This window comes from Rana temporaria, chromosome 2 (assembly GCF_905171775.1).
Source record: "Rana temporaria chromosome 2, aRanTem1.1, whole genome shotgun sequence".
Taxonomy (NCBI): domain Eukaryota; kingdom Metazoa; phylum Chordata; class Amphibia; order Anura; family Ranidae; genus Rana; species Rana temporaria.
The window spans coordinates 517,044,118-517,072,030 of NC_053490.1; the positions used below are offsets into that span (position 1 = coordinate 517,044,118).

General features: G+C 44.2%; 1 protein-coding gene across 1 annotated transcript in view; it reads left to right on the plus strand.

Annotated features, from left to right (window-relative positions):
* The window catches only part of ABCG1 (ATP binding cassette subfamily G member 1), a 176,358-nt gene that overhangs the window by 111,588 nt on the left and 36,857 nt on the right, over positions 1-27,913 (plus strand). Inside the window, exons 3-6 of the mRNA XM_040339028.1 lie at positions 18,729-18,846; positions 18,999-19,131; positions 21,890-21,940; positions 27,357-27,502. Of these exons, the coding sequence (XP_040194962.1) occupies positions 18,729-18,846; positions 18,999-19,131; positions 21,890-21,940; positions 27,357-27,502 (448 nt within the window). The remainder of the gene's footprint in view (positions 1-18,728; positions 18,847-18,998; positions 19,132-21,889; positions 21,941-27,356; positions 27,503-27,913) is intronic.

The following is a 27,913-nucleotide window of genomic DNA, read 5'->3' on the forward strand; positions in this document are numbered from 1 at the left end:
CGCTCCATCGGACAATTGTTGTCGGATTTTCCACGAACAAATGTGGGATAGCATTCTTTAACCACTTAAGACCCGGACCTTTAGGCAAGTAAAGGACCTGGGCAGTTTTTGCGATTCGGCACTGCGTCGCTTTAACTGACAATTGCGCGGTCGTGCGACGTGGCTCCCAAACAAAATTGGCATCCTTTTTTTCCCACAAATAGAGCTTTCTTTTGGTGGTATTTGATCACCTCTGCGGTTTTTATTTTTTGCGCTATAAACAAAAATAGAGCGTCAATTTTGAAAAAAATGCAATATTTTTTACTTTTTGCTATAATAAATATCCCCCAAAAACATATATATATAAAAAAAAATGTTTTCCTCAGTTTAGGCCGATACGTATTCTTCTACATATTTTTGGTAAAAAAAAAAATCGCAATAATCGTTTATCAATTGGTTTGCGCACAATTTATAGTGTTTACAAAATAGGGGATAGTTTTATTGCATTTTTTTTTTTTTTTTTAAATACTAATGGCGGCGATCAGCGATTTTTTTCGTGACCGTGACATTATGGCGGACACTTCGGACAATTTTGACACATTTTTGGGACCATTGTCATTTTCACAGCAAAAAATGCATTTAAAATGCATTGTTTATTGTGAAAATGACAATTGCAGTTTGGGAGTTAACCACAGGGGACGCTGATGGGGTTATGTGTGACCTCATCTGTGTTTCTAACTGTAGGGGGTGTGGCTGTAGGTGTGACATCATTGATTGTGGTTCCCTATATTAGGGAACACACGATCGATGAAGGCGCCACAGTGAAGAACGGGGAAGCTGTGTTTACATACGGCTCTCCCCGTTCCTCAGCTCCGGGGACCGATCGCGGGACACGGAGCTTCGGATCGGGGACACACCTGTACGTGCTTGTGCCCAGCTGTGCCATTCTGCTGACGTATATGTGCAGGAAGCGGTCCTTAACCACTTCCCGACCGCCACATGTAAATGTACGTCCACAGTATGGCACGTACAGGCACATGGGCGTTCATGTACATCCTTGTCTTTCCGCGGGTGGGGGGTCCAATCGGGACCCCCCCCCCCGCGACATGCGGCGGTCGGGTTCCCTCGGGGAGCGATCCGGGACGACGGCGCGGCTATTCGTTTATAGCCGCTCCGTCGCGATCGCTCCCCGGAGCTGAAGAACGGGGAGAGCCGTATGTAAACACGGCTTCCCCGTGCTTCACTGTGGCGGCGTATCGATCGAGTGATCCCTTTTATAGGGGAGACAAGATCAATGACGTCAGTCCTACAGCCACACCCCCCTACAGTTGTAAACACACACTAGGTGAACACTAACTCCTACAGCGCCCCCTGTGGTTAACTCCCAAACTGCAACTGTCATTTTCACAATAAACAATGCAATTTAAATGCATTTTTTGCTGTGAAAATGACAATGGTCCCAAAAATGTGTCAAAATTGTCCGAAGTGTCCGCCATAATGTCGCAGTCACGAAAAAAATCGCTGATCGCCGCCATTAGTAGTAAAAAATAAAATAAAAATAAAAATGCAATAAAACTATCCCCTATTTTGTAAACGCTATAAATTTTGCGCAAACCAACCGATAAACGATTATTGCGATTTTTTTTACCAAAAATAGGTAGAAGAATACGTATCGGCCTAAACTGAGGGGAAAAAAATGTTATACATGTTTTTGGGGGATATTTATTATAGCAAAAAGTAAAAAATATTGCATTTTTTTCAACATTGTCGCTCTATTTTTGTTTAATAGCGCAAAAAATAAAAACCGCAGAGGTGATCAAATACCACCAAAAGAAAGCTCTATTTGTGGGGAAAAAAGGACGCCAATTTTGTTTGGGAGCCACGTCGCACGACCGCGCAATTGTCTGTTAAAGCGACGCAGTCCCGAACTGTAAAAACCCCTTGGGTCTTTAGGCAGCATTTTGGTCCGGGGCTTAAGTGGTTAAAATTGTCAGCCAACAAATGTGTGATGTCGGATTTTCCGATGGTGTGTTCACAAGTCCATTGGACAAAGCACCAAAGTGCAAACACGCATGCTCAGAAGCAATGCTCACCATAACACAATATTAGCAGAAGTTGCCGAAAGGGTGGCGCTAAAGAGCTGAAAAAACACGTTGTTTCATGTTTGTTAGCCGACAATTCTTTGCCGTTCCTGGCCAACGCCCTTCGACAAAAGTCCTACGCTTTATCCGCGGAAAATCTGATAGTGTGTATGAGGCTTAAGGGTTCTTTCACATGGGGGAGGTTTGCGTCCCAATCAGCAAGGGAATTTATGCAAAGCGGACACGGAAAGAATCTTCTCTGTGAGTAAACTGGTGGCCCTGCCCCCTTGTAACATCACCGACCCAGCATGCACCAGTCGGTGGCATCACAAGGGGACGGGGCCACTAGGTGACATCATCAGATGGCCCCCGCCTCTTACCTATTTTAAAACTGTCACCCGGCAGAGCAGGCATTTGACAGTTAGCCTTCCTTGCGGGCGGAGCGTTTTTTGGGGGGGTTCGGGTTTGGCGGTGCAGTGGGCTTCGTCATTGATGAAGGATCTACACCAGGGACATTGTTTTTTTGATTTTTAATTATTTTAATAAAGGAATTGTAAAAAAATTATTTATTTTTGACACTTTTTTTGGTGAATGAGTAGGGGGATACTCATTCACATTAGGGGGGGCGGGATCAAGGGTCCCCTTGTTATAGGGGGCTTCCAGATTCTAATAAATTCAAAGCCAGCGAAGAAAAACCACAACCACCACCCAGGGTTGTCGGGAAGAGGCCCTTGTCCCCATCAACATGAGGACAAACCCACAGGAGCTGTGGATCTCTGCAGCTCCTTCAGAGTTACCATGGGCCTCTTGGCTGCCTCTCTGATAAATGCTCTCCTTGCCCGGCTGGTCAGTTTAGGTGGACGGCCATGTCTTGGTAGGTTTGCAGTTGTGCCATACTCTTTCCATTTTCGGATAAACAGAGCTCCATGAGATGTTCAAAGCTTGGGATATTTTTTTATCACCTAACCCTGCTTTATACTTCTCCACAACTTTATCCCTGACCTGTCTGGTGTGTTTCTTTGCCTTCATGATGCTGTTTGTTCACTAAGGTTCTCTAACAAACCTCTGAGGGCTTCAAAGAACAGCTGTATTTATATTGAGATTAAATTACACACAGGTGGACGCTATTTACTAATTAGGTGACTTCTGAAGGCAATTGGTTCCATTAGATTTTAGTTAGGGGTATCAGAGTAAAGGAGGCTGAATACAAATGCAACCCACACTTTTCACATACAGTAAAACTTTGGTTTGTGAGCATAATTCATTCCAGAAACATGCTTGTAATCCAAAGCACTTGTATATCAAAGCATTTTTTTACAGAGTATAAAAGAGAAGAGAGACACCTCTAAGTGTAGCAATAAGTTGCTAAATGTTGTACCTTCATTAAATGTAACCGTATTGCTACACTTAGGCCCCGTACACACGACCAAACATGTATGCTGAAACTGGTCCGCGGGCCAGTTTCAGCAGACATGTTTGGTCGTGTGTGGGCGCGAGCGGGCCGAATTCCAGCAAACATTTGCCCGCCGGGCCTTTTCCCAGCGGACAAATATTCCTGGACGTGTTTTAAAACCGTCCGCTGGAATCCTGCCCGCTCGGACATGTACGGTCGTCAGTACAGACCTACCGTACATGTCCAGGCGCCCGCCGTCCCTCGCATGCGTCGAATGACTTCGACACATGCGTGGAAGCCTTTAAATGGCAGGCCCGCCCACGTCTCCGCGTCATCGCCGCGTCATCGTCGCGGCGACGACGCGGACACGCCCCGCGTATTGTTTACGCGCGGACTTCTGTACGATTGTGTGTACAACCATCGTACAGAAGCCCTCTGACAGGCATGTACGGTGAAAACGGTCCGACGGACCGCTTTCACCGTACATGTTTGTCCGTGAGTACCCGGCCTTAGAGGCTCCTCTCTTCTCTTTTAGGCTGCATTCACTCCTGAGCGTAGAGTTTTTGATCGTTTTTCCGATGTTTTGTTGCGCGTATTCACACGTATTCATGCGTTTACATACAGCGTTGACCGACGTTTTTGAACTTCGTCGTTTTTTTATTTTAGCCAATAGGAACAATTATCATCTCTTTCATCACTTGTTGCTATGTTTGTAGATTTTTTTATCTTCTGCCTGGGTGAATGTTCTATTTCACAGAACAGATTAAAGCGACAAAACGCCCATAGAAATGCTTGTTGTCGCGCTAGACGCTTGAATCGGGCGTTTCCATTAGTTTCTATGGGAATACAAACGTTCAAAAATGCCCAAATCTGCCCGATTCGCGTGACAAAAAAAGGTCCAGAACTTGTTTGAGCTTCAGGCGTTCGGCGCCAGGCGTTTTGGAGTGGAGATGTTAACCATCTCCATAGAGAATAATGTATTTTTTCCCCTCTAGCGTTTTATAGCTTCAGGCAACAAAACGCTCATGTGTGAATGCAGCCTAATGCCGCGTACACACCATCACTTTATGTGATGATAAAAAATGACGTTTTTAAAAACGTCACTTTAAATGACCGTGTGTGTGTGGGGGAAAACGTTGTTTTATGTCTTCTAAAAAACTACCAAAAAAATTGAAGCATGCTTCAATTTTATGTGTCGTTTTTCAAAACGTCAACTTTTACTTCACAGAAATTGACCGTGTGTAGCAAAAACGTTGTTTAAAACGACGTTTTTTCATCCGCGCATGCCCAGAAGCTACTTATGAAGCGAGCTTCAATGGTAAAACGTGGTGAGAACGTAACCTCGCTTTGCTAGAACATTGTGAAAAAACGATGGTGTGTAGGCAACTTCGTCTTTGAAAATTGAAGTTTCAAAAACGTCGTTTTTTACTTCACAGAAAATGTCGTTTTTTTCCATCACATAAAGTGATGGTGTGTATGCGGCATTATACTCGGTTGTGACATGACGCTACTCTTATATCAAAACATCGCTTGTATATCAAGGCAAAATTTATTAAAACATCTGCAAAACGCTCTCAAACCAAGGTTTTACTGAATTTATTTGTAAACCATTTATAATTTCCCTTCCACTTCACAATTATGTGCCACTTTGTGTTGGTCCATCACATAAAATCCCAATAAAATACATTTATGTTTTTGGTTGTAACATGACAAAATGTGGAAAATAACAAGGGGTATGAATACTTTTTCAGGGCACTGTACACAATGAGCAGACTGCAACAAACAATGCAGCAAGAAAGCATATGAGAGATACAGCTAGGGGTTGCCACCTTTTCTTCAAGTCAAACCCGAACACTTCAGCGTCACACAGCAATTTATTTTCATAGTATGCATAGATGTTGCTATTAAATAACATTTCTAATCATATGAAGTTAATCACAAGAGTCCCCCCTTTAGTTCAGAGTCCACAGAGTTCCCCCTTTAGATCAGAGTCCAAAGAGTTCCCCCTTTACATCAAAGTCCACAGAGTTCCCCCTTTAGATCTGATTCCACAGAGTTCCCCCTTTAGATCAGAGTCCACAGAGTTCCCCCTTTACATCAGAGTCCACAGAGTTCCCCCTTTAGATCAGAGTCCACAGAGTTCCCCCTTTAGATCAGAGTCCACAGAGTTCCCCCTTTACATCAGAGTCCACAGAGTTCCCCCGTTAGATCTAATTCCACAGAGTTCCCCCTTTAGATCAGAGTCCACAGAGTTCCCCCTTTAGATCAGAGTCCACAGAGTTCCCCCTTTAGATCAGAGTCCAAAGAGTTCCCCCTTTACATCAAAGTCCACAGAGTTCCCCCTTTAGATCTGATTCCACAGAGTTCCCCCTTTAGATCAGAGTCCACAGAGTTCCCCCTTTACATCAGAGTCCACAGAGTTCCCCCTTTAGATCAGAGTCCACAGAGTTCCCCCTTTAGATCAGAGTCCACAGAGTTCCCCCTTTACATCAGAGTCCACAGAGTTCCCCCTTTAGATCTGATTCCACATAGTTCCCCCTTTAGATCAGAGTCCACAGAGTTCCCCCTTTACATCAGAGTCCACAGAGTTCCCCCTTTAGATCTGATTCCACAGAGTTCCCCCTTTAGATCTGATTCCACAGAGTTCCCCTTTAGATCTGATTCCACAGAGTTCCCCTTTAGATCTGATTCCACAGAGTTCCCCCTTTAGATCAGAGTCCACAGAGTTCCCCCTTTACATCAGAGTCCACAGAGTTCCCCCTTTACATCAGAGTCCACATAGTTCCCCCTTTAGATCTGATTCCACAGAGTTCCCCCTTTAGATCTAATTCCACAGAGTTCCCCCTTTAGATCAGAGTCCACAGAGTTCCCCCTTTAGATCAGAGTCCACAGAGTTCCCCCTTTACATCAGAGTCCACAGAGTTCCCCCTTTACATCAGAGTCCACAGAGTTCCCATTTTACTTCCGAATCCGCAGAGTTCCCTTTTACTGTAAGGAGAGAATTTGCAGACTCTGATGTAAGGGAGAACTCTGGGGACTCTGACATAAGGGATGCTCTGGTGTACGGCGAGGACTCTGATGTAAGGGGGAGTACTGTGGCCTCTAGTGTAGAGGGGAGCTTTGATGTAATGAGTGCTCTGAGAACCTTGATTTACCTTAGCATACTCAGAGACAGGAGAGAGAAGGTGAAAGACTTAGTCTGGTCTGAATAATGTGTCCGGGTCTCAGACAGTCTGAAACCCGGACGCATGATTACAAACCCGAACTGTCCGGGTGAATCCCGAACAGGTGGCAACCCTAGATACAGCGGTGGACAAGGAGTTTGTATGCTAATAAGAGGTTTTGCTGTCTCATATTGTCACTGTTTTGCACTTCAAACGACATCATATGCTTTCTTGCATTGTTCATTGCAGTCTGCTTAATTTACTTTATTTTTTTTTTATTTGTGTAGCTACAGCGGAATTCTCCTTTAAACTAAAGCAGAAAATGTGGCTATAGATATGCTTTAAATGTTTCCCATGCTTGATCCATACAAGCAATAGAAGCAATAGATGCATCATATTGGCTATTGAGCTGAGTCATTCTCCTATTCCTGGCCAATAAGATTCTGATATGTGTAAGAGCGTTTTGCCTTTGATAAAAGTTTATGGTGTAGACGCCACTTTTGCCCTGACGTAACTCGCCGGCTGGGCTGAAGTGAACTGAGTGTGTAATGGACAGGCAGGCAAAGGCCAGTGACCTACATAGTATTGGATGGATCGATACGGGGCAGGCATACACAGTTACAGCGACGCTGGGCAAGTTAATATTGATTTATATAAATGCATAATGGAAAAGTACAGAATGAGGCCTTAGTGCTGGAGTGTGACCGCACAGTGCTTTGATCTTTCATGTCAATAAATGAAACCATCTCCCTATCACTCTGAAATGCATTCATGCCCAAGACTTTATGGAGAAAGCAGATGGTAGACTGCGTATAATAAAGCAGTTATAAACGTTGTATTATTGAGCTGAAGACTATACACATCAAGAAGTAAAGTGTCTTTGCTTAAAGGGATCCTGGTATCAGAACCAGTGGTGGCTGGTGCTGTATATTTGGGGGGAGCGGCAAACAAGACACCCATTGACACCCCCCCCCCCAGGTCGCTCGGTCGTCCAGCACTTATGTCTCCTCTTCCTCCATGACAGTGGCTTCACTCTGCATCTCCGGCTTCACGGCGGCTTCCCTCAGCGACTTCGGTCCTCCTACCCTCAGCGGCCAATATGATCGCTTCTCCTCTTGGCCAATCAGGTCTCGGGACCTGCTTCCTGATTGGCCGGGAGGAGAATGTCTGCATTCTCTGACCATCTCTTGTAGACTGTCTGCAGTCTCTGACCATCTCTTGTACTTTATCTGTGGTCTCTGACCATCTCTTGTATCATGTTTGCTGTCTCTGATCGTCACTTGTAGACTGTCTGCAGTCTCGGACCATCTCTTGCATCATGTTTGCAGTCTCTGATCGTCACTTGTAGACTGTCTGCAGTCTCTGACCATCTCTTGTATCATGTCTGCAGTCTCTGACCATCTCTTGTATCATGTCTGCAGTCTCTGACCATCTCTTGTATCATATCTGCAGTCTCTGACCATCTCTTGTATTATACCTGCGGTCTCTGACCATCTCCTGTATTATGTCTTCAGTCTCTGACCATCTCTTGTATCATATCTGCAGTCTCTGACCATCTCTTGTATCATATATGCAGTCTCTGACCATCTCTTGTATCATGTCTGCAGTCTCTGACCACCTCTTGTAGACTGTCTGCAGTCTCTGACCATCTCTTGTATCATGTTTAGAGTCTCAGACTATCTCTTGTATCATATCTGTGGTCTCTGACCATCTCCTGTATCATGTTTGCAGTCTCAGACCATCTCTTGTATCATATCTGTGGTCTCTGACCATCTCTTGTATCATATATGCAGTCTCTGACCATCTTTTGTATCATGTTTGCAGTCTCAGACCATCTCTTGTATCATATCTGTGGTCTCTGACCATCTCTTGTATCATATATGCAGTCTCTGACCATCTTTTGTATCATGTCTGCAGTCTCTGACATCTCTTGTATTATATCTCTGGTCTCTGACCAACTCGTGTATTATGCCTGCAGTCTCTGTCCATCTCTTGTATCATGTCTGCAGTCTCTGACTATCTCGGGTATCATGTCTGCAGTCTCTGACCATCTCTTGTATCATGTCTGCAGTCTTTGACCATCTCTGGTAGACTGCTGTCTCCGACCATCCTTTGTATCATGTCTGTACTCTCTGACCATCTCTTGTAGACTGTCTGCAGTCTCTGACAATCTCTTGTATCATGTTTGCAGTCTCAGACCATCTCTGGTCTCTGACCATGTCCTGTATTATGTCAGCAGTCTCTGACCATCTCTTGTATCCTGTCTGCAGTCTCTGACCATCTCTTGTATCATATCTGAAGTCTCTGACCATCTCTTGTATCATATATGCAGTGTCTGACCATCTTTTGTATCATGTCTGCAGTCTCTGTCCATCTCTTGTATCATGTCTGCAGTCTCTGACTATCTCGGGTATCATGTCTGCAGTCTCTGACCATCTCTTGTATCATGTCTGCAGTCTTTGACCATCTCTGGTAGACTGCTGTCTCCGACCATCATTTGTATCATGTCTGTACTCTCTGACCATCTCTTGTATCATATATGCAGTCTATGACCATCTTTTGTATCATGTCTGTAGTCTCTGACCATCTCTTGTATTATATTTCGGGTCTCTGACCATCTTCTGTATTATGCCTGCAGTCTCTGTCCATCTCTTGTATCATGTCTGCAGTCTCTGACCACCTCTTGTAGACTGTCTGCAGTCTCTGACAATCTCTTGTATCATGTTTGCAGTCTCAGACCATCTCTGGTCTCTGACCATGTCCTGTATTATGTCAGCAGTCTCTGACCATCTCTTGTATCCTGTCTGCAGTCTCTGACCATCTCTTGTATCATATCTGAAGTCTCTGACCATCTCTTGTATCATATATGCAGTGTCTGACCATCTTTTGTATCATGTCTGCAGTCTCTGACTACCTCTTGTATTATATCTCTGGTCTCTGACCATCTCCTGTATTATGCCTGCAGTCTCTGACCATCTCTTGTATCATGTCTGCAGTCTCTTACCACCTCTTGTAGACTGTCTGCAGTCTCTGACCATCTCTTGTATCATGTTTAGAGTCTCAGACTATCTCTTGTATCATATCTGTGGTCTCTGACCATCTCCTGTATCATGTTTGCAGTCTCAGACCATCTCTTGTATCATATCTGTGGTCTCTGACCATCTCCTGTATCATGTCTGCAGTCTCTGACCATCTCTTGTATCATATATGCAGTCTCTGACCATATTTTGTATCATGTCTGCAGTCTCTGACATCTCTTGTATTATATCTCTGGTCTCTGACCATCTCCTGTATCATGTTTGCAGTTTATGACTATTGCTTGTATCATGTCTGCAGTCTCTGACCATCTCGTGTAGACTGTCTGCAGTCTCTGACCATCTCTTGTATCATGTTTGCAGTCTCAGACCATCTCTTGTATCATATCTGTGGTCCCTGACCATCTTCTGTATCATGTCTGCAGTCTCTGACCATCTCTTGTATCATATATGCAGTCTATGGCCATCTTTTGTATCATGTCTGTAGTCTCTGACCATCTCTTGTATTATATTTCGGGTCTCTGACCATCTTCTGTATTATGCCTGCAGTCTCTGTCCATCTCTTGTATCATGTCTGCAGTCTCTGACCACCTCTTGTAGACTGTCTGCAGTCTCTGACAATCTCTTGTATCATGTTTGCAGTCTCAGACCATCTCTGGTCTCTGACCATGTCCTGTATTATGTCAGCAGTCTCTGACCATCTCTTGTATCCTGTCTGCAGTCTCTGACCATCTCTTGTATCATATCTGAAGTCTCTGACCATCTCTTGTATCATATATGCAGTGTCTGACCATCTTTTGTATCATGTCTGCAGTCTCTGACTACCTCTTGTATTATATCTCTGGTCTCTGACCATCTCCTGTATTATGCCTGCAGTCTCTGACCATCTCTTGTATCATGTCTGCAGTCTCTTACCACCTCTTGTAGACTGTCTGCAGTCTCTGACCATCTCTTGTATCATGTTTAGAGTCTCAGACTATCTCTTGTATCATATCTGTGGTCTCTGACCATCTCCTGTATCATGTTTGCAGTCTCAGACCATCTCTTGTATCATATCTGTGGTCTCTGACCATGTCCTGTATTATGTCTGCAGTCTCTGACCATCTCTTGTATCATGTCTGCAGTCTCTGTTAATCTCTTGTAGACTGCTGTCTCTGGCCATCTCTTGTAGACTGTCTGCAGTCTCCAACTGTCATTTGTATCATGTCTGTAGTCTCTGACCATCTCCTGTATCAACTCTGCAGTCTCTGACCATCTCTTGTAACATGTCTGCAGTCTCTGACCATCTTGCATTTGACCCCCCAGTATCAATAAAAGTTGACCACCACTGTCTTAAGGCTCATACACACGGTAGGACATCCAACAAAATTTCCCTTGGATTTTTGTCCTAATTGATTTGTCCTGCCACACCCATAGCATACACACAGTCAGACTTTTCTGCAAACTTTTCTAAAAGTTTCCTAACATCACGTGTTTTTTTTTGCACTTTTCTGCTCTTTACCGCCACCCTTTGGTTAACTTCTGCTATTGTTTGTTGCTTTTAACATTGGTTTTGAGCATTCGTATTTGCACTTTGTCCAAAAGTTGGTTGGATTGCTGTACACACGGTCACACAAGGCACCATCTGACTTTTGTTGCCGAAAAGTTGGTCCGTTCGCAGACCCAACTTTTTGTTGGATGAAACCAGAAAAAGTTGGTCTGATGGAGCGTACACACGGTCGGACAAATTTGAAAAGTTGCAGATTTTGAAGTTGGTTGGCCAAAAGTCCTACCGTGTGTACAGGGCTTTAGACTGTTGTGGCCACTTTGGAAGATTTCCTCTCGATTCCTGTTCCGGTGACAACCATCACTTTCTCCAAGTGACAACAGCTATCAGGAGCAATAGAGAGGATGAACCCAACCAGCAGAGACACAGGCAGCCAGGAAAAAAGAACCCGACCGAGGGTATAACCCTTCCCACCTCTAATTAAAAGAGACAGTTATGGGAAATCTATTCACAGACTTGCCCCATGCGACATTCCCATAAGCAATGAATGGAAACGTTGATCCCTCCAGACAGAGGAAGAAGCTGTATGATGAACCTATCATTTTTTTTATATCGGTTTTACGGTTTCTGTGCGGCGGTAGGCTGGGGGGGCGGAGCTTCTGTGACATCACGCATAGGGCTGTATAAGGATACAAACACATAGCTCCCTCTGTTCCCAGCACAATGAGTCCACTATATCATCCACCAATAGACAGACACCTTATTGTCATCCATGGAAATTTGCTTTATTTAATTAATCTGAGGTCGCGTCTGTCTCCGCGTCCCCACCGCGTTCGGCTCAAAGTCAGAAGTGGGATTTGAAGAAGAGAGGAGAAGGGAATGTATCTGCTTGTAATTTGAGGTCAGGCGAAGGATTAAGAACAAATTCTCTCTCGGAAAGTGTTTGGCGGCGAGCGATTAAAGAGACGCTAAGCCTTAAAGTAGAGGGAAAGGGAAATGGCTGAGTCCATATCTGATATATAGAAGTGGGAAGGATAAAAATGTTACATTGTTACAGTTTTCATACCCATGTACACGACTGTGCAAAAGTTTTAGGCATCTGTGAAAAATGCTGTAAATGAAGAATACTTTCAGAAATAGTTCATGGTTTCTTTTTTATCACTTAAAGTGTAGGTTCCATCAAAAAAACTATTTTGCTTTAAACTGTAGCTTACGACTAAAAAATAAAATAATTTTTTTTTTTTTTTACTCATCTGGAAATGCCTGTTGCTATGCGGTCCCATGAAATCTGCCTTTGAAACCACCTAGGATTCTGACATCTCCCTCTAATGCCCCTGGGAAATGTGTGTCATCATTTCCCAGGATGCAGTGCGCTGTCCAATTATCACTCCTCATCCAAGACTTCCAGGAAGTAAGTGCTTGTAGGCTTCACAATGCCCACAAGCAAAATGACAACCGTGTAGATATAGTTTTATGAACTATCTTTTTTGAATATCTATGCGGATCGGTGGCAGATTGTAAAATAGTAAGTGACCGGATTTATATTATAAAAACGCAGGATGAAAGGACATACATTTAAAAAATGCTAATTGTGGTTGGAACTCCGCTTTAACAAAATGGAAAGTAAATGAACAAAAAGAGAAATCCAAATCAAATCAATATCTGGTGTGACCGCCCTTTGCCTTCAAAACGGCATCCATTCTTCTAGGCAGGGCTGCCGTTAGAAATCACGGGGCCCCGTACAGCCTACCTGACAGGGCCCCCAAAAATATATCAAAACAATATTTTCACAAACAAATACACTAAAATCCTTATTAGCGGACATAAACATAACAGAGAACCTGTGTGAATTAGCCATTTTTAAAAATCTTTAAACTTTTTTTTTAATATAATTTTTTAAAGAATGTTAAAATGTATTAATTATTTTATTTTACAATTTTCTTTTTTTTTTTTTACGAGACAGGTAAGCCAGCAGTGCCATGGGGGGCAGCACAGTGACAGGGGGCACAGAGGGGGGGATACCACAATGATTCCCTCTGCAGTCCGGGCCCCTAGGTTTGCCTGGGCCCCTTACAGGAGGGCTGGTGGTCCACCCCTATCAGCGGCCCTGCTTCTAGGTAGGCTTGCACCCAGTTTATGAAGGTACTCGGCAGGTAGGTTGTTCCAAACATCTTGGAGAACTAACCAGGGCCGTCTTTAAGGCAGGGCAAAAGGGGCAGCTGTCATTGTTGTGGGGCCCAAAGCAGCTGCCGCATACTTAATGTATGAGTACTTAAAGCGGAGTTCCACCCAAAATTGGAACTTCCGCTTAACCCACTCCTCGCCCCCTTACATGCCACATTTGGCATGTAATTTTTTTGGGGGGTTAGTGGGGGCTTCAGGAGGAGTGGGACTTCCTGTCCCACTTCCTCCTTCCGCCGAGGGGCATCATAGGCGAATAGCTTAATCGCCTACAGGGAGGGGCTGCAGTAGGCGATCGCCTGGGACACATGACAGGTCCCATGCGATCGCCTGTCCAATGAGAGAGCCCAGCGCCGCTCGCGCATGCGCAGTGGGTGCCCGGCCGTGAAGCCGAAAGCTGTCACGGCTGGGTGCCCATACTTAGGATGAAGACGCCGGCCGGGGAGGGGGGAAGAGGAGCGGAGCCCCGGTCGGCGCGTCGCTGGAACGTGGAGTAGGTGAGTGTGTGTTTATTAAAAGCCAGCAGCTACACTTTTTGTAGCTGCTGACTTTTAATAAACACAAAAAACACCCCTTTAATGAAAACTACAGTTTTTAAAACTTTTTTTTCCATTGATACATGTTCCCTGGGGCAAGAGCCGGGTTCTCAAAGACATTTCCCAACAATAACTTGAATATTGGTCTTTAAAATGAGCACTTTTGAATTCGAACGTTCGAGTACCATAGACTTCAATGGGGTTCTAAATGTTCGCGCGAACGATCGGTCCGTTCGAAAGTTCTGGTGCGAACCGAACGCGGGGATGTTCGGCTCATCCCTAATCAAAACATGAGCTCTGGAATTTGAGTTAAAAGCCGTATGAGTACATATATAAATGACATAGCATGATATAACTATATTTTTATCATACTAGAGACCCTGACACGTTTCGACCTTGTCAGTAGAGGTCTTCTTCTGGGGGGGGGAGGAGGAGAGGCTCTAGAAAAAAGATACATTATCCAAGTAAAATTGTTCATGAACCCAAAGCATTCTCAGCAGTGGTACCTATGCAATAATTATAGTGTTAATGTTAATAAATATATTTTTTTCTGTTAGCGGCTGAAGACTGTTACACACAACCGTTATTAATGTCATGGAAAAAAAAGTTTTTCTCAACGTGATTCCTCTCAAGCCTGCCTTGCATACACATGATCGTGATAAAAAAAGCTCGAGCAAAGCGCGGTGACGTACAAAGCGTGCAACGGCACTATAAAGGGGAAGTTCCATTCGAATGGCGCCACCCTTTGGGCTGATTATGCAAATTTCCCTTCTCATAACTTGCTTCTGAGCATGCATGTTTTTTTCCCCATCATTAAAGCCTACACACGACTATTGTTCATGACATGAAAAACGAGGAGAAAAAATAGCAGGTTCTAAATTTTTTATGCCCATTTTTCCCGTTGAGAAAAATGCTCTGGAGCCTACACACGACCGTTTTTCACGACCAATTTAAAAAATGGCATTTATCTCGTCATGAAAAACGGTCGCGTGTACGCGGCATTAGGCTTAAAAACTGCTTGAGGACCCAAACAGTCTTCAGCCGCTAACGGTAAATATATTTATTAACAATAACACTATACCGTATTTATCTGCGTATAACATGCACCTACATTTTAAGAGGGAAATTTCAGGAAAAATACTTTTTTAACTAAACAACTTTGAATTAAAATAAGGGGCAGTGCTCATCAATGCAGCCTGTTTTAGTGCGCATCTGCAGCCTGATCATTGCCCATCTGCAGCACATCTCACCAATGCAGCCTGATAAATGTGGCATGATCAATGCCCATCCCATCATGCAGCCTTATCAATGCCCATCCCATCATGCAGCCTTATCAATGCCCATCTCATCATGCAGCCTTATCAATGCCCATCCCATCATGCAGCCTTATCCATGCCCATCTCATCATGCAGCCTTATCAATGCCCATCCCATCATGCAGCCTTATCAATGCCCATCCCATCATGCAGCCTTATCAATGCCCATCTCATCATGCAGCCTTATCAATGCCCATCCCATCATGCAGCCTTATCAATGCCCATCTCATCATGCAGCCTTATCAATGCCCATCCCATCATGCAGCCTTATCAATGCCCATCTCATCATGCAGCCTTATCAATGCCCATCTCATCATGCAGCCTTATCAATGCCCATCTCATAATGCAGCCTTATCAATGTCCCTTTTTAGCCTAAATACAACCTCACCAATAATGCAGCCTGGACAGTGCATGAAATCACAGAGCCGTCATCTCCTGTTCGGCTCTCTCACTCGGCTTTTACTCGGCAGTCACACACAGTCCCGCCTCCGCCATCGGCATTGGAACAGCTCCTGTGATAGACAGAACACTGGTCCAATGCCAGTGGCGGAGGCGGGACTGTGTGTGTGACGTGAGAGCCGAACAGGAGACGACGGCTCGTGAATTCCAGCTGTTCTGCTCTCACTCGGCAGTCACACACACACAGTCCCGCCTCCGCCATCGGCATTGGACCAGCTCCTGTGATAGACAGAACACTGGTCTAATGCCAGTGGCGGAGGCGGGACTGTGTGTGTGACGCGAGAGCCGAGTGAGAGCCGAACAGGAGATGACGGCTCGTGAATTACCGCTGTGTTCGTCCCGCTCCTTACCTTCCAAGGTACACTATCGGCGTATAACACGCACCCGCAATTTCCCCTCTATTTTCAGGTGTGTGTTATACGCCGATAAATACGGTAATTATTGCATCTGTACCACTCAGTGCTGTGGAGTCGGAGTTGAGGAGTCGGAGGAGATTTGGGGTACCTGGAGTCGGAGTCGCCAAACAATGCACCGACTCCAACTCCTACTAAATTTAGATTGGAATTAAAAAAAAGCAAGTTTAAATGTCCCAATTCAAAGTTATAATTAATGACTTCTCTACTGTAAGAATAAAGACCAATGCATGCAGTGCCTACCGTAACCGCAAAACGAACACGTTAAGTGACCGTGAAGAAGCATGCTTTTCATGTGCTTCACTATATGGCACGCAACGCACAATTAGGAGCAGCAATACTTATACTTTCCATAGTGTTGTGTTCTGCTGTTACAGGGAACGCAGCGCCCATGGGTAACCTAGCCTCTCACTCATAAGGGATTAAGGGCCAAATCCACAAAAGGGATGCGACGGCATAACTGCTGTTACGCCGTCGTATTCCTGTTCCTAACTATGGAACTGATCCACAGAATCAGTTTTCCATAGTTAGGCAGAAGATCCGGCATGTGTAAGGGACTTACACTGCCGGATCTTAGGATGCAGTACCGCATCCGCCGCTGGGGGCATTTCGTGTCGAAATGCCACCTCGGGTATGCAAATTAGCACTTACGGAGATCCACGAAGCTTTTCAGCTTCGTTTTTTCTCCGTAAGTTTTAGTTTGCAAACGCAAAATTAGGGCTGCTTTTACAAGGTGTAAAGTTAGTACACCATGTAAAAGTAGACCCTTCTGTCCAGCGACGCGATTTATTTATTTATTTTTAATGTTTTTTTTCCCGCCGTATCTTTTTTTTTTTCCCAACGCAACTTTATTGACCCGACGCGATCCACAAAGCTCGGCGTAACGTAATTTCGCGCTATGCACGTCGGGAAAATGACGTCACGAGCATGCGCAGTACGGCCGGCGCGGGAGCGCGCCTCATTTAAATGGGAATCGCCCCCATTTGAAGAGGAACGCCTTGCGCCGGCGGAATTTAAGTTACACAGCCCAAAATATCTAGGTAAATGCTTTGTGGATCGGGCACTTAGGTAGAAATTTTAAGGCAGTGTAACTTAAATGGAAAAAATTAAGTTACGCACGATCTTTGTGGATTATCCCCTAAGTAAATGTGTTTTTTTGCAGGACTAGAGACACTTGTATAAGTGAAGGGAATGGAGGGTCAATAGTTTAAGACTGAAGCTGTAAACCATTGGAAAAACTGCTGTCCTTCAGCTAAGGCTATAAAAACTTGTAAACTCCGATTGTTAGCTTAAACTTTAAACATGACTATGGGATTCTCCTAGGGAAAATACATTTGCATATTAATACAGAGGAGTCGGAGTCGGGGAGTCGGAGGTACAAAAAAACTGAGGAGTCGGAACATTTATCTACCGACTCCACAGCCCTGGTACCACTGCCGAGAATGCTTTGGTTTCGTGAACAATTTTACTTGTATAATGTATCTTTTTCTAGAGTCTCTCCTCCTTTCCCCCCAGAAGAAGACCTCTACTGACAAGGTCGAAACGCGTCGGGATCTCTAGTATGATCAAAATATAGTTATATCATGCTATGTCATTTATATATGTACTCATACGGCTGTATCCTGATGTATATGCTTTTAACTCAAATTCCAGAGCTCATGTTTTAAAATAAATTGATGTTCTCTGTGTGGAACTTTTTTCAATTAAAATATTTTTTGATATAATATATATAGTATTAATTTCTGGCTGAAAACTTAAACCCCCCTGGGAATTTTTTTTTCCAATCCATGATTACTTCGGGAGTTTAGCGCCTTTAAACTCATCACAGTATCGCTTTTTTCTTTCTGAGAGTCACCATATTTCCTGATAAATACCGTATTTATCGCGGTATAACGCGCTCCCGCGTATACCGCGCACCCCTAAAGTTGTTTTTGTACTTACAGTTTTGGTGTCTTGCGCGGCGTCCATTGGCGGCCTCGTCGGGTCCGGCGTTCGTCTGCGGCTTCGGGTGTCCTCTTCATCGGGTCCGGCGTCCTTCTGCGGCTTCGGGTGTCCTCTTCGTCGGGTCCGGCGTCCTTCTGCGGCATCCTCGCGTCCTCCCTGCTCGTTTCCCGTGCCGAGTTTGAATACTGCGCCGACATATACAGAGCGCAGTACACTCGTGTATTGTCGACAATGCTCGGCAACTCTCACGCTGACGTCCTGTACGTCCAGGACGTGAGCGCGGAAGGTGCCGAGACTGCCCGACTATACCCGAGTGTACTGTGCTCGGTATATGTCGGCGCAGTATTCAAAACTCGGGAAAAAATGGGAAAGCGGGTATCGGCGTATACCGCGCACCCACGATTTTGCCCTGATTTTCAGGGCAAAAAAGTGCGCGGTATACGCCGATAAATACGGTAATAACAGAACACACTTTTCCTCTTTCTCTAATACCATCTATTTAATAAGCTGGTATTGCCTGTATTTACGGATCTTTTATTTTTCCATATTGAAGCTTACTGTCTACACTATTAACAAACAGAAATAAACTGTTTACTAGTCCTGGGGATTTATCAGCAGTCATTTGTTGTCCATTATGTATGTACAGACACGTCGCATTTCATCAGTAAATCGGCTCTGGTCTTACTTTGGTTTGGTTTGGATACAACAAGAGTTGAAATTCATTTTCTTTTTATTATAACAGGGTACAAAACTTTGCTCAAGGGGATCTCAGGAAGGTTCGGCTGTGGAGAGCTTGCAGCCATAATGGGCCCCTCGGGGGCGGGGAAGTCAACGCTAATGAATATCCTGGCAGGATACAGGTCAGTTCGAATAAATACTCTGATGTCTCTAAACACCTTGAAAGGTCCTGCTGGTCTTCAACCTAATTGTTACAACAACTCCCCAACATCTTTTAGAACTAAACGCTTAATACGGCTTCCATAATAAAGAATATTTTTCCATCCTATTGCAGAGAAACAGGAATGAAGGGGGAAGTTCAAATTAATGGACAGCCGAGAGACCTGCGCACATTCCGCAAAGTGTCCTGTTACATCATGCAGGATGACATGCTGCTGCCCCACCTCACAGTGCAGGAGGCCATGATGGTAAGTTCATGAATAGTTTCTTAAAGGTACACTTTGGTCTTAACTGAAGAATAAGGCCGGGATTCACAAAGCACTTGTGCCAACGTATCTCCAGATACGTCGCGTAAGTGCAAATATGCGCCGTCGTATCTGTGCGCTGGACTGACAAACTAAGATACGCCTAAAAACAGGCTTCATCCCACCGACGTAACTTGCCTACGCCAGCGTAGAGTGGGCGCATATTTACGCTGGACGCATGGTGGCGCTCACATTGATCAGCTATTCAAATAAGGAAAATACGGCGATTCACGAACGTACATGCGCCCGACGTAGGCTACTGTAAGTTGTACGTCCGGCTTAAAGTTAAGCCCCATAAAGGAGGTGTAACCCAGCAGCAGACATGCAAAGGTCTGCACCAGGGAACTTAAGCCGGCGTATTTTACATTGTTTACGTTGGACGTGAATATGGCTGGGCGTAGGTTACGTTCACGCCGTACGCAATGATCCGGCGTAGTTTAGGCAGTTGTTCCGACCTGGTTGTGAGCATGCGCAGGGGGATGCGTCCACGTCTCGGCGCATGCGCAGTTCGTGATACGTATCTGTCTGGCGCTCGGCCCATCATTTGCATGGGGTCAAGCCTCATTTGCATGGCTCACGCCCACTTCTACCTACGCCAGCGTACGCTTTCGAAAACCAGCGCAGTTTTGGGAGCACTGGCTTTGTGAATTCAATGCTTGCCTCTCTGCGCTGCGTTAGCGTAGCATACATTGTTTGCGCTACGGCGGCGTAATGTGTGCCCGCTCTCTGTGAATCTGGGCCTATGTATTTAAGTGTAGGCAGGTTGACTACAGAATGTTTCCTAGACAGTTGGCTGACCCAGGCTGCGGAAGGGGTTAATGATTTGCACTACTGTTCCCAGGATTTTTGGACCCTGCCTTCTGCCCTGTTATATATATGAGGGGGAAGGCTGGGTTTGGGGCTCTTCCTGATCCCTGTGACTGGAGATGCTGCAGTTAACATCAGTGGCAGCGCCGCCCCCCTAATCCATGTGCCTGGCACCTAATCTACATGCAGGGCACCAGACACATTGGATTTCAATAAGGTTTTTTTTTTTGAAGCACATGATTAGAGCCTGATGCTCTAATTGGCTTAAAAAAAGGGTGGGCTCGGGAAGCAGAGCACTGCGCCCTAAACCCTTCCAGTTGTTTGACAATACCAAACTAATATTCGCTAATGTCTTCCTGAATCTCCTCCCGGTCAATTAGGAAGCGGGTCCTGAGACCCGATTGGCAAGGAAGTCTTAGGACTTCTGGCCAATCGGGTCTCAGGACTCACTTCCTGTTTGGCTGGGAGGAGAAGCAATGGCAGACATGAGCAAAAATGTTTTTTTTTTTTTTTTAGTAATGTCTGGAAGGGTAGAACTATGGATAATGTTATTATTGCTGGCTGTGCCTTCATTTACTGGTGTACAGTTGCTTACTGACTCTTCACGCAGTAAGCAATCAAACCCTGGTGATTGCACCACTTCAGAGGTACCTAAACCATTGAAAAGGGTAGACCTATGGACTCCGAAATGCATTGGAAAAGTGTCCTTTCCGTGGTCATTTACTGAGCCAATAAATCATTGGTGGACTCTTTCTGGTTTAACTGTATACAAATTACTCAGTTTGGATGACCCCTATTTTTGAGGTGCTCCCACATTGTAAAGAGCTGCCAAATCCATTTAGGACTTATTTTCTATTGGTAGAGTCTCCATATACAGCACCCCACCCCCACTTCATCTTGGGTTGGCCATTTGTTGTCCTGGTGTGGTGTCACAGGAAAAATAAGGTCCAATCTCTACTATGGCCCAGATTCACAAAGACTTACGACGGAGTATCTCCAGATACGCCGTCATAAGTCCGAATGGCCGCCGTCGTATCTATGCGCCTGATTCATAGAATCAGTTACGCATAGATTTGGCCAAGATACGAGCGGCGTAAGTCTCCTACACAACGTATCTTGGGGTGCATATTTACGCTGGCCGCTAGGTGGCGCTTCCGTTGATTTCCGCGTCGAATATGTAAACGAGCAAGATACGCCGATTCACGAACGTACGTACGCCCGACGCAATTAGTTACGCCATTTACGTAAGACATACGCCGGCGTAAACATAAAGCAGGTCTCTAGGTGGCGCAGCCCATGCAAAGTATGGACGTCGGAACAAGCGTATCTTTTTACGTCGTTTGCATAAGTCGTACCCGAATAGGGCTGTGCGTAAGTTACGTTCATGTCGTAGGCAGTGTTCGACGTATTTTAGGCATTCTATCCGGCGCATGCGCACTGGGATACGTCCACGGACGGCTCATGCGCCGTTCGTTCAAAACGTCATTTACGTGGGGTCATGCTTTATTTACATAAAACACGCCCACCTCTTCACAATTTGAATTAGGCGCGCTTACGCCCGCCCACACTTACGCCGCCCTACGTGAATCTAGGCCTATGTGGTCAAAGGTAGAAATGAAAGCTTGGCTCTTCCCCACTCTACCCAAAATTGAAAAAATAATAGTCTGAAGTAAAGCTATAAAGTTTCTCACAGCCACCAATCAGATACATACCTGATTTAATGCTGAGAGAAGAGAGGACATACACTTCCAGGGACCCTGTGAAGTCTTCCTTGGTTTCTGATTGCAGTCACTTCTATAGTGCTCTTCCTGAATTGAGCACATCCACCGTGTTCAGTATTTTTACTTCTTTTTTTTCCCCTGATAGTATTATTAATTCCTATTCTGTGTCCTAGGTCTCTGCCCACCTGAAGCTCCAAGAAAAAGATGAAGGCAGAAGAGAAATGGTAAGTGACTTGTAATAGGTGCTGGGAGCTATTAGAACAGTGTGGACTGATATATTCATATTGCTGCAAAGAGACAGCTTACTGCGCTTATGCTATGACAGTGAATTGTCAGTCAAAAAAATTGCCATTAGACATGTGCACTGCCAAAAAATAATTTTTTTTCATTTATGTTATTTTCGTTTTTTTTATTTTTTCTGAAATTTGGGAAATTCCCAAAAAAAATGTTTTTCGTTTTTGTTTCATTCTTTTTTTATTTTTTCGGAAATTCTGGAAAATCTGGATTTTTTTTCCCGTTTTATTCGTTTTTTTGCTTTTTTCGAAAATTCGTAAATTCGGGAAATTCGAAAATTCGGAATTCGGAAATGAAATGGAAATGAAAAAAACAAACTTTTGGAAATTAAAAAAATTCGGAAATTTCCCGTTTTCGTTTTTTGAATGTTACAATTTCGAAATTTCGAATTTTTTAATTTTCGAATTTTCTTTTATTTTTCGAATTTTCAGATTTTTTTCGAATTTTCGGATTTTTTATTTTTTTCGAATTTTCGAAATTCGAAATCCAAATTTCCATAAATCCGAATTTTCGGATTCGGAATTTCTAAAATTTGAAAATTAAAAAAAAACGAATTTCCGAAATTTCCAAAATTCTGAAATACGAAAATTCTGAAATACGAAAATTCTAAAATTAAAAAATTCTGAAATACGAAAATTTGGAAATTAAAAAATTCGGAAATTAAAAAATTCGGAAATTCGAAATTTCGGAAGTCCGAAAATTCGGAAATGGAAAAATTAGTTAATACGAAAATTCGGAATTAACGAATTTCCGAATTTTCTTTAAAAAAACTAATTAGAAACTAAACAAATTGCACATGTCTAATGCCAATCAATCAGGAAAGGATAGATGATGATGTCATTGTATCCAAGAAGTTTTGCACATGTAATTAAAGTGGATTTTTAGAGAGAGTTTTCACAGCTGCTATCTAGGAATTGTTAGAGAGAGAGGAAGCAATGTATGGTCAGTGTATAGTGGTCTCTATGCACAGGTATTGTTAGATTGGATAGCAGGGGTCATATTAAAGAGACTCTGTCATTCTTTAAAAAAATTATACTTGCAGTACCGAACCATTATACTCTCCTCTCTTCTGTGTCCCCCACTGCATGATGTGGTTTAATCCTCCCACACCTATGGCACTGCTGTCTTCTGTAATGGCATATGGGTCAGAGGAAGAAGCCACAGCAAATGACGGGGGAGTGTGAGAAGGGATGTAGATGAGAGGAGAGAAGGTTCAGTATACAGCGGGTGTTATGCCAAGGTAGAGGACATTGTAAACATGGGGCCAGATTCTCGTAGAACTGCCGCGGCGTAACGTATCTCCTTTACGTTACACCGCCGCAAGTTTTACGGGCAAGTGCTTGATTCACAAAGCGCTTGCCTGTAAACTTGCGGCGGCGTAGCGAAAAGTCCACCGGCGCAAGCCCGCCTAATTCAAATGATCCAGGTAGGGGGCGTGGATCATTTAAATTAGGCGCGTTCCCGCGCCGATCGTACTGCGCATGCCCCGTCTCGAAATTTCCCGCCGTACATTGCGCGAAATTACGTCGCAAGTGCGTCATTGGTTTCGACGTTAACGTAAATGCCGTCCAGCGCCATTCACGGACGACTTACGCAAACGACGTAAAATTTTCAAATTGCGACGCGGGAAGGACAGCCATAGTTAACATTGAGTACGCCACCTAGGGGGCATGTTTATCTTTACGCCGCGTATCTCTTACGGAAACTACGTAAATTCACTACGACGGGCAAGCGTACGTTCGTGAATCGGCGTAACTAGTCATTTGCATATTCTACACCGACCGCAATGGAAGCGCCACCTAGCGGTCAGCGTAGATATTGCACCCTAAGATACGACGGCGCTGGCCGTCATATCTTAGGCATGTTTAAGTGTATCTCAGTTTGAGAATACACTTAAACATACGACGGCCTTAGATTCGGAGTTACGTCGGAGTATCTGCTGATACGCCGGCGTAATTCTATGTGAATCTGGCCCATGGTACTTTACAAGTCCAGTAATTAAAAGATAACCTGTACTGAGAGAAATATGTAGTCTGACATTTATGACCTTTCCTACTGAAAATGACAATTGTCTTGCTGTTATGCTGATCCAAAGGCTTAAGCACTTGACAGGAATAAGCAGGGCTGCTGTTAGAAATCATGGGGCCCTGTGCAGCCTACCTGGCAGGGCCCCTCAAATATATCAAAACAAGATTTTCACTTAAAATATACTAAAATCATTCTTAGCGGACACAAAGATAACAGAGAAGCTGTGTGAATTAGCCTTTTTTTGTAAATATTTTTTTTTACATTTTTGAACAAAAACACTTTATAATTTTTTTTTTATGTTTTTACTAAATATTATTATTTTTACAATTTTTCCCCCCAAGAATTTAAAAACATTTTAAAGGGGATTAAAACAATACAGGGTTACAATTTGTTATTTTTTTTAATGGGACGGGGAAGCCGGCAGCTGTGTCTGAGTGTCTCCCTGCAGCAGCTGAAAGTCGATGGGAGGGTGAGAAACAGGTTTTCAGCTGCTGCAGAGAGTCACATAGGGCATCCTGTAATTGCCCCTCCATCCGACTGCACTGATTCCCTCTGCTGTTTGGGCCCCCTTGTGAGCCTGGGCCCCTTACAGGAGGACTGGTGGTCCCCCCCTATCAGCGGCCCTGGTAACAAGTGTAGACATTTTGGCCCGGATTCACATACATTGGCGCATATTTATGCCGGCGTAGCGTATCTAATATACGCTACGTCGTGCAGAGAGGCAAGCACCGAATTCTCAAAGAACTTGTCTCCCAAACTGCGCTGGGTTCCCTCGGCGTAAGCCGTCGTAGGTGGAAGTGGGCGTGAGCCATGCTAATGAGGCGTGACCCCATGCAAATGATGGGCCGAGTGCCATACAAGTACTTAAAACGAATGGCGCATGCGCCGTCCCGTGGACGTATCCCAGTGCGCATGCTCAGAATCACGTCGGAACTACTCCCTAAGATACAACGGATCACTGCCTACGACGTGAACGTAACCTACGCCGAGCCCTATTCAAGTACAACGTAAATGACGTAAAATACGACGGCTGTGTTCCCTGGTCCATACCTTGGCATGGGTTGCGCCTCATATATGTGGAATAACTTTACGCCGGATGTACGACTTACGCAAACTGCGTATATTATGCGCCGGGCACAAGTACGTTCGTGAATCGGCGTATCTCCCTCATTTGCATATGTGCATAGCAAATCAATAGGAGCGGCAAATGAGCCCAGCGTAAATATGCGCCCACGATACGACGGCGTAGGCAAGTTACGTCGGTCGTAGGAAGCCTATTTTTAGGTGTATCTCAGATTGTGGGCACGGCGCATAGATACGATGGTGCATAGTTAGACTTACGCGGCGTATCTCGAGATACGTCGGCGTAAGTGATTTGTGAATCCAGGCCTTTGACTTTACTCTTATGCCCCGTACACACCATCACTTTATGTGATGAAAAAAAAACGACGTTTTTAAAAACGTCACTTTAACCACTTCCCTACCGGCCCATAGTAAAATGACGTCCACAAAGAACTTCTGCCGTTCAGAGTGGACGTCATATGACGTCCTGGGCTTTCCGGGTGGATATCTGAATGATGCCTGCAGCTAAGAGGCATCATTCAGATATCCTTCTAAACTGCCGGCGATTCTGCACAACGTAAGAACGATCATAGCGGCGGTTCCGCCGCTAGATCGTTCTTACAGGCGGCGGGAGGGGACATCCCCCCCCTCCCGCCGCCATCCGGTGCTTCTCCGGGCTCTCCCGTGCCATCGGGGGCCCGGAGAACGAATCGTCCGGCGCTCGCAGGAAGCATAGAGATGACTGGTGACCAGATGGTCACCAGTCATCTCTATGACCGTCGGAGGACCCGGGCGCGATGTGATGACGTCACGCCCGGGTCCCGTAAGTAAACAAAGCCGCGATTGCGGCTGCTAAGCAACCACAAGCATGAGATCGGTGAATTTTTTTTCACCGATTTCATGCTTTCCAGCCTGGAGGAGAGATGTGGGGTCTTACTGACCCCGCATCTCTCCATAAAGAGTACCTGTCACACACATTCCTATTACAAGGGATGTTTACATTCCTTGTAATAGGAATAAAAGTGATAAAAAAAAAAAAAAAATTAAAAAAAAAGTGTAAAAAAGAAATAAATATATATAAAAAAAAAAAGAAATAAAAATGTATTTTTTTAACGCCCCTGTCCCCGGTAGCTTGCGCGCAGAAGCGAACGCACACGCAAGTCCCGCCGACATATGTAAACGCCGTTTAAACCACATATGTGAGGTATCGCCGCGTGCGTTAGAGTGCCAGCAACAATTCTAGCACTAGATCTCCTCTGTAAATCTAAACTGGTAACCTGTAAAAAATTTCAAATCGTTGCCTATGGAGATTTTTAAGTACCGAAGTTTGGCGCCATTCCATGAGTGTGCGCAATTTTAAAGCGTGACATGTTAGGTATCTATTTACTCGGTGTAACATCATATTTCATATTTTACAAAAAAATTGGGCTAACTTTACTGTTTTTAAATTTTTTTAATTCATGAAACAATTTTTTTCCCAAAAAAAGGCGTTTGAAAAATTATTGCGCAAATACCGTGCAAGATAAAAGGTTTCAATGACCGTCGTTTTATTCCCTAGGGTGTCTGCTAAAAAAAACATATATAATGTTTGGGGGTTCTGCGTAATTTTCTAGCAAAAAAATTATGATTTGTACATGTAGGAGAGAAGTGCCAGAATAGGCCCGGTATGGATGGGTGTATAACTGCCCGGTATGGAAGAGGTTAATTGACCGTGTGTGGGGGAAAACGTCGTTTTATGTCTTGTAAAAAACAACCAAAAAAAATTGAAGCATGCTTCAATTTTATGTGTCGTTTTTCAAAACGTCGTTTTTTACTTCACAGAAATTGACCGTGTGTAGCAAAAAACGTCGTTTAAAAAGACGTTTTTACACCCGCGCATGCCCAGAAGCTAGTTATGAAGCGAGCTTCAATGGAAAAACGTGGTGAAAGTAACATCGCTTTGCTAGAACATTGTGAGAAAAACGATGGTGTGTAGGCAACGTCGTCTTTGAAAATTGAAGTTTCAAAAACGTCGTTTTTTACTTCACAGAAAATGGCGTTTTTTTTCATCACATAAAGTGATGTTGTGTATGCGGCATTATTTTGCTAATACAATTTTATTTCTGGTCAGTGATGGAGAAAGTATTGAAGCCAGAGACAAGTTCAGGACTAGGTTAGCAATGAAAGCCTCCATATTTCTCGTAGAAATCCAGCTCTGATTTCCTATTTCTGTGATATAATTGAGAACGTGTCTCACAAATGATGCTGTTATTTCAGGTGAAAGAGATCCTGACAGCTCTGGGCTTGCTGTCTTGCGCTAACACCAGGACGGGCTGTCTCTCTGGGGGTCAGAGGAAACGGCTGGCCATTGCTTTGGAGTTAGTGAACAATCCCCCGGTTATGTTTTTTGATGAACCCACCAGGTAAGCTACCTGTATCTCATGATGACTAAGGCTTGTGAGAAATCTGGAGAAAGCTAGCCAATGTGTAACTGAGTCCATAGAAATCTTAGAGAGACGCTTGTAACAATGGTGATTAGTGATACTGAATTGCCAACGGTCAATCCAAATCAATTTTGTAAGGAACAATATGGCCCTGGTGAGGACGCTCTAGCCAAGCAGGGTGCCCTTAGCTGGGGCCCCTAAAGTGAATATCCAAGAAGTCGCTAAAAGAGCACCAGACCAAAAGAGTCCAAGATAACTTTAATAGTTCATTGAATGATTGAATACACCAGCCAGTGGATTTGTAGGGCCCAGCCAGAAGTGTCCAATATAAATTTTATCTTCTTATCTTGAACGTTTTGTTATCCACACTCCTTTTATATTAATTCAATC